Source organism: Melitaea cinxia, chromosome 27 (genome assembly GCF_905220565.1).
Source record: "Melitaea cinxia chromosome 27, ilMelCinx1.1, whole genome shotgun sequence".
Classification (NCBI taxonomy): domain Eukaryota; kingdom Metazoa; phylum Arthropoda; class Insecta; order Lepidoptera; family Nymphalidae; genus Melitaea; species Melitaea cinxia.
This window is the reverse complement of record NC_059420.1, coordinates 4390904-4399100: the sequence shown is the minus strand read 5'-3', so window position 1 is coordinate 4399100 and position 8197 is coordinate 4390904. Positions and strand designations below refer to the sequence as shown.

Sequence of the window (8197 nt, the reverse complement as noted above, 5' to 3'; positions counted from 1 at the left end):
CGTATTTTCATCTTACAGTAAAAATCGTTTTTACGTAAATTTGTTGGAAAATAACGCGTGATAGTCGCAGAACGGAGCATGAGTAAACTTACCGCAGCAACAGAATTAAGGTAGAGTCAAAAATAACAAAAATTTAACTTTAACCTTATCTCTGTAACAACGGGGTTTACACGAAAATAGTTGGCCGGGGGGAGAAAAACCACCCTCCCTCCCCCCAACCCCCCCTTTTCCTCCCAACCCCATAAATTACACTCCTCGATTGTACATAATATCCGGTGGGCCGTTGCCATGGACAGCAAGAAGTCCGAACCTAACCCCCATGGATTTTCATATCTGGGGGCGCATGAAAAGTCTTGTCTACAGCGAGCCAAATCCAGTTTAGCCTGTGGAAGAATTAAGAGAAAGTATTGTGGATGCAGCAAATAAAATGAGGACAACATTGACCACTCGAGTAGTGAAGACTGGTCTCCGTAGAAGGATACGACAATGTATTAGAAACAGAGACGGCCATATTGAACATGAACTGTAGAGTAAGAAAAAGTTATGTGAAAACCTGATTTAATAAATGACATTTCATGCTTATAGTTCGCGTCATGTAAAAAAAAAACGCTGAAGAAACTGGAGGGGGCGCGTTTGCGCATGGGTATATTCGCGCACGAAAGTACTACTGTTTATTTTTTAATTACGCTTTCACTCGCGGCTTCGTATAATAGTTATTGGTAGGTACATTAAAAATATTAGAAATACCTGTGCGAATAATTCGCGCTAAACAAGTATAATAATTATCACTTTACAAAGTTACAACTATTTTTAAACAAAAGCAATAACAACATTTTTAGTTGTTGTCGCCGGTAGAACTAGCAATTATATATAAAATTACAGTCGACTCTCGTTAATTCAAACCTGCGATAATTCGAACCTCTCTATAATTCAAAGTCATTAGGAGTTCCCTATAAAATCTATTTATAACGGGTGTTTTTTTAAGCCCGATAGAACTTGAAATTATAAAAAATAACACAAAAAATTAAATTGTAATCAAAATTTTTTTTTTATTCGAAAGATCAATACGTGACATTAACATTTGAAAATGATTTCGGGCATATGGGCACCGCGGCTGTTCTTGACGAAGCGCATTCTGGACGTCCAATTTTGAGCCACTTTTTCGAGCACTGCTGGCCGTATGTCACGAATAACACGAACAATGCTGGCCTCCAAGGCGTCAATTGTTGCTGGTTTATCAGCATAAACCAGTGACTTCACGTAGCCCCACAGGAAATAATCGAGAGGTGTCAAATCGCACGACCTTGGAGGCCAATTGACAGGTCCATTTCTCGAAATCAACTTATCGCCAAATTTTGATTTCAATAAGTCGATGGTTGCGTTCGCCGTATGGCACGTAGCGCCATCCTGTTGAAACCACATCTCCTCCGGATCAATGTCATCCATATTTTCAAACAAAAAATCATTGATCATGGTGCGGTAACTGTTAGATAGTAATAATTATTAATCCTTTGTCTGATAAAACCTTTATGTTATAATTCTTAAAAAAAAAAAAAAAAAACAATAAACTTGTCTTTGGCTCGCCCGCTACTCTGTGCTCTGTGGTCAAGACAAATTGATTAAAAAATGGCTTTCTTTTTCTCCAAAAATTAAAATTAAAAAACAAAAATACAACATGGTAGCATAGAAGTGGTTCCTATAAACGGAAATTAAAAAAAAAAGCGTTAAAGTAAAGTGAAAATACAATAACAACCAACTATAAAAACATAAAAAAGTTTAAAAGTCGGCGTGTTTAAAGATGGAGGAAAAAGATTCTTTATCGCGTATACAGCAACTTACGAATGAAAAAACGTTTATACTATGGAAATTCCAAGTGGAAATCCATTTGAGAAGTAACGATTTATATGAAATTGTGCATGATGGCGATGTTACGCCAAAAGACTCGAAAGAAAAATTAAAAAAAGATGCACAGGCCCAGAAAATTATTACAAGTACAATAGACAGAAAACATTTACCACTTTTATTGTCATGTAAAACCGCATCAGAAATGTATAAAAAAACTTTGCTTCATATTTGAAAAGAAAAGTGACCAACAAAAGTGCAATACTTTACAAGAATTTTTCCAATATTCATACAATACCAAACAGGACATGACTTTCCACATAAGTTCGCTCGAAAACCTAGTGTACCAATTAAACTGCTTGGGTGAAAATATCAACGATAACATGCTCATAACAAAAATTATATCAACATTACCAGAAAATTACAATAACTTTATAACAGCATGGGAGTCGACAGCAACATCTGACAAAACTACTAATAATTTAATTTCAAGACTTTTGGCCGAAGAAAAACGTTTAACAACTATAAGTACTACTACTGAAAATATTGCTTTTAAAGCCAACAATAAAAACTTTAAAAAGAAATTCTGTACATTTTGCAAGAGAAATAATCATGAAGAAAATAATTGTTTTTTCAAGAAAAAAGTAAAACCTTGCTCTATTTGCAAGAAAAATAATCATGAAGAAAGAAACTGTTTCTTCAGGAAGAATCAGGTATCTTTTTTGGCTACCGAAGAAACTTTTGTGGTAGATTCGGGCTGTACAAGTCATTTGACCAATAAAAATTCAATTTTAAGTCATGAAAAAGAATGTAATATTGAAATTAAAACTGCAGAAACAAATAACACTATCACAGTCACTAAAATCGGTAAAATTAAGTCTGAAAACTGTAACTTTGATGGCGTGCTATATGTTCCTAAACTAGAGAAAAATTTGCTGTCAGTTAATGCTATAACGGAGAAGGAAGGAGTTGTCATATTTACTAAAGATAAAGTAACAATAAAAAAGGATAATAAAATAATACTACAAGGTGAGAAAGATAAAAAAGGTTTATATAACATAAATATTAACACAAATACTGAAGAAAATGTCTTAATTTCATATGACAAAGAAACCGCAGAAGATTGGCATCGTAGATATGGTCATCCTGGAAAAGAAACATTAAAAAATATTATTAAATCAGTAGAAGGGATAAATATTACCAATAAGGATATAGATACACTTACCTCAACATGTGATATATGTATGAAAGCAAAACAAACCAGAATTCCATTTCATACTCGACAAAAATCTGAAAGAATATTACATACAATACATACAGACATATGTGGACCTATTTCACCTGAAACATGGAATAACAAGAAATATGTATTAACATGCATTGACGACTATACAAACTATACTCAAGTTTACCTATTAACTAACAAAAGTGAAGTATTTATGTACTTAAAACAATATGTACAAGAGGTAGAAAGACACACAAACCTTAAAGTCAGTGTCATACGATGTGATGGGGGTGGAGAATATTCCAGCAATAACCTGAAAGAATGGTGTAAAAACCAAGGAATAAACATAGACTATACGGTATCCTATACTCCACAACAAAACGGTAAAGCTGAACGTTTTAACCGGACCTTGATGGAAAAAGTACGAGCATTACTATATGAATCGAACATGAACAATGAAATGTGCGGTGAAGCAGTATTGTCAGCAACTTATTTGTTAAATAGAACTCCACGAGACGGTCAACTAAAAACTCCTATAGAAATGTGGACTGATAAAAAACCAAATGTGAAAAATATACAAATATTTGGCTCAGAAGTATACACAAAAATATTAAAACCGCTAAAGAAACTTGATGAAAGAAGTGAAAAGCTCATATTGGTTGGTTATGCTCCAACTGGTTATAGACTCTGGAACTCTGAAAATAGAGAAATAATAATAAGAAGAGATGTAAAGTTTGTAAAAACTAACAACCAAGAAAAATGTAATCCTATAAATGAAGAAAATGACATAATTGAATTAACAACAAGCTATGATGAAACTCAAAATAATGAAAAGGATAACATACCAAATGAAATTCAAGAAATAATAAATGAAGAACAAGGAACATCTAATGAAGAAGATATATGTATACCAAATAATACAGCAGACACAACAAACACAGACATACAACCAACTACATTTATACAATGTAATAAAGAAATTACACCTGCTCCAGGAAAAAGACTAAGAAAACCACCACAGAGATATGATGATTATGTGATGATGACATACAGTGAAGCGATTAACGGTGAAGACAAACTTAAATGGCAAAAAGCTATTGATGATGAAAAAAATCTTTGATTGAAAATAAAGTATGGAAAATTGTAAACGAAGAAGACACTAAAGGTAAAAAGATTCTAAGTAATAAATGGATATTGAAGATAAAAGATGATGGCACCTACAAAGCTCGCTTAGTAGTTCGAGGATTTGAACAGCGAGAAGGAATTGACTATCATGAGATTTTCAGTCCTGTGATAAGCAGTAGTCCTTTAAGAATGATTTTAGCTATAGCAGCCATAAACAATTTTAAAATTAAAACATTTGACATTAAAACTGCATTCTTATATGGCGAATTAAATGATGATGAAGAAATCTATATGTACACACCAGAGGGAATGAGTGCTAAAGGTATATGCAAACTGCAAAAAGCCCTGTATGGCATGAAACAGGCACCTCTAAAATGGAATAAAACATTTACAAATTATTTGAACAGTCAAGGCTTAGTACAACTTGCAACTGAACCATGTATTTTAAAAAATGAAAATAACACAATATTCTTAGGTATTCATGTGGATGATGGAATAGTAATTGGAGAAGACGAAAACGAAATAGACAAGATCATGACAAAAATTGGTAAAAGATTTATAACCAAGGTAAATAATAACCCTAACAAATATGTTGGAATGGAAATAATGAATAATCAAAACGAGTTAAAATTAAAACAAGAATTTTTGTAGAAAACATATTGCAAGATTACGACATGATGGGATCAAAAGTATCAGCAATACCTATAGAATCAAGTAAAAGAGTAGAATCTGCTAAGTACACTGTATTTCCTTACAGAGAATTACTAGGAAGCTTAACATACATTTCAAATAAAACCAGACCCGACATAAGTTTTGCTGTAAATTATTGCAGTAGAAAAGTAGAAAATCCAACAGATCAAGATGTTCACAACTTAAAACAAATTCTAAAATACTTAAAAGGAACAAAAGAGAAAGGACTAACCTATCCAAAAGGGAAAAGAGATATTGAGATAACTGCATACTGTGACTCGGACTATGCAGGAGATACTGAAACAAGAAGAAGCACTACGGGATATATTATATTCCTTAGCAACTGTCCAATAAGCTGGTGCACAAGACGTCAACCTATAGTAGCACTTTCCAGCACTGAAGCGGAATACATAGCTGCGGCTGAATGTTGCAAAGAACTTCTATACTTAAAATCAGTAATTCAAGAACTTTTGAACTCTAATAGTGTTAAAGTGACAATGTTTGTGGACAATCAAAGTGCGATAAGAATTATTGAAAATGGAGTGATAAATAAACGTTCAAAACACATAGACGTTCGCTACAAATTCATTCATGAAAAAGTGAAAAATGGTGATGTGATAATTAAATATTGTTCATCAAATGAACAAACAGCAGACATTTTCACAAAAATATTAGCTAAAGTTAAATTTATCTATCATACAAATAAGATTGTTATGTAAGTTACATTTAAGGAATTTTGTTTATGCTTAAAACTTATGTGTTAGCCACTTATTACAAATTGTTTACTTAAATTCATTCTTTTACGTTTGTAAAACCGCTGTACAACATATTACAAAAGACAAAGGAATTAAAATTAGGGGAGTGTGTTAGATAGTAATAATTATTAATCCTTTGTCTGATAAAACCTTTATGTTATAATTCTTTAAAAAAAAAAAACAATAATCTTGTCTTTGGCTCGCCCGCTACTCTGTGCTCTGTGGTCAAGACAAATTGATTAAAAAATGGCTTTCTTTTTCTCCAAAAATTAAAATTAAAAAACAAAAATACAACAGTAACGATCTCCATTGACCGTAACGCGAGCTCCGGCCTCATTTTTGAAGAAATAAGGTCCGATGATGCCACCAGCGTGAAAACCGCACCAAACGGTGCATTTTTCTGGATGTAATGGAGTCTGTAGGGTCTCTTGTGGATTGGTCTCGCTCCATATGCGGCAATTTTGCTTATTAACAAACCCGTTAAGCCAAAAATGCGCCTCATCGCTGAACACAATTTTGCGATAAAACAACGGGTCAGTTGCCAACTGCTCTAGAGCCCAATCGGCGAAAGAACGACGCATATAATGGTCTCGTGGCTTCAATTCCTGCACCAGCTGGATCTTATACGGGTGTAGGCCGAGATCTTTGCGCAAAATTTTCCACGTAGTGGACGGACAGAGCCCCAATTCCTGCGACCGACGACGAATCGATAAATTTGGATCTTCTTCCACACTTTCGTTTACAGCGGCGATATTCTCTTCAGTACGCACATTCCTTCGACGTGTTGGTGTTATTGCATCCTCTAGAGAGTATGTGGTACGAAATCTATCCACAGTTCGACGAATGGCTTGTTCAGATGGACGATTATGTACGCCATAAAAATGACGAAGTCGTCTATAAGTTGCGCGAATCGACGACTGATTTTCAAAGTAAATTTGGATAATTTCGTAGCGTTGTTCAAGCGTGAGTCTATTCATGATGATTTGTCAGAGTATACTGAAACGATAAAAAAAAATATTTCATCAAAATTTAATTTTTTGTGTTACTTTTTACAATTTAAAGTTCTATCTAGCTTAAAAAAACACCCGTTATTTCGAACTAAATCAAAACAAATACATTTTTATACACATGGTAATTCGAACGAAAAAACCGAGTCAACTTTAACTATAATTTATGTGGAATAATTGTAAGGCTTTTTCTAAAAAGGGAGGCAAACATCTTAAACCTTAGCGTATTAATATATATGACAGATTGAAGAATATAATTAAATAGAATTAAAAAAATGTTTGATTCAGTGTATGTTTCATTTAATTACCTAAAATTAAAGCAATGGTGTTATTGTTTCGATTAAGTCGTCGCGGGTGACGTGAAAACTAGATGAGGACGCGGTGTTGGTGCTAGAGGTGGCCATTTCATCATCGTCACCGTCGTCACTTGAGCTTTCATCGTCATTTGAGTCAGACTCATCATCCCCTACACGAATACCGAAAGTTTTTGTCATCATGTCCACCACATGATCACTTTTATAATAATCGGCCTCTATTTCTTTCATCTTGGTGCATAATTTTCCCCACTCTGGTGCTCCCATTAAATTTATTTTTTCATTGACCAGGTCAGTAATAAGTGCAAGGTTCCAACTTACATTTTTGCTGGCGACATATCCCTTTATTTGGGACCAGACCATTTCTATATGATTTAGGTCTGGATGGTATGGGGGCAAACGAAGTACAGAATGGCCTGCTTCGCTTAATATTGTATCAATATTATATTTTTTAAATTGGTCTTTGTATTTTTTTATTAAATTGTATAACTGTGGCTTTAGCATGAATTCTTCATAAGAAATATCTTTTTGACGGAGCCAGGTTTGCATGTCTGCTTTCTTTGTAGTGGACGTTGGTGCAGCATCTAGTTGTTGGTTGTGGTAAGATGCATTGTCGACTACCACTACTGAATTTGGAGGTAATTTCGGCATCAGCTTAGTACGGAGCCACCGCTCGTAATTCTCTGAGTTCATATTGTCATGGTAGTCACCGCTTTTATTTAAAATGTTCGTTGAAAAGGACGTCACAAATAAAATTTACAACACAATAGAGTAGCGTGTGTAAAAAAAATGTCGACCCAATCAGTATTATTGTCACACTATTTGTATTTGTTTTGATTAAAAAACCTTACGCCCGCGGCGCAACTTGCTCTAACATCTTGCTTGCTATGCGTATATATCTTGCGTGCTATGTGCTATACTTATATATAATAATAATAATAATAATAATATACTTTATTGCACATTTAAATAAAGAACAAAATTAAAATTACAAGCAATTATAGTAACAAATTGTACAACCAGGCGATCTTATTGCTAAAAAGCAATCTCTTCCAGACAACCTGATAATGAAAGGGATATTGCTTTTCAGATGGGCAGGTGGTATACAGATTTAAATAAGTAAAAGAAAAAAATAGAATATATAACAATTATATATACATATACATTATACACATACGTACGCAATAAAAAAAATAAAAACATTTACATACACACTAATATATAAAAACAGTAATCGTA

At 33.6% G+C, this 8197-nt stretch overlaps 1 protein-coding gene and 1 long non-coding RNA gene across 2 annotated transcripts; both read right to left on the bottom strand.

Moving 5' to 3' along the window:
- Nucleotides 1-1024: 1024 nt before the first annotated feature.
- Nucleotides 1025-6614, bottom strand: LOC123667324. Its single transcript, XM_045601273.1, has 2 exons — nt 5938-6614; nt 1025-1483 (listed from the first exon to the last, which is right to left on the bottom strand). The coding sequence occupies exons 1-2, from the start codon at nt 6612-6614 to the stop codon at nt 1075-1077; spliced, it is 1086 nt and encodes a 361-aa protein (XP_045457229.1). The 3' UTR covers nt 1025-1074.
- On the bottom strand, nt 2873-3425 carry LOC123666789. Its single transcript, XR_006745327.1, has 2 exons — nt 3327-3425; nt 2873-3132 (listed from the first exon to the last, which is right to left on the bottom strand). It is a non-coding gene; the product is annotated as an uncharacterized LOC123666789 (long non-coding RNA).
- Nucleotides 6615-8197: the final 1583 nt, after the last annotated feature.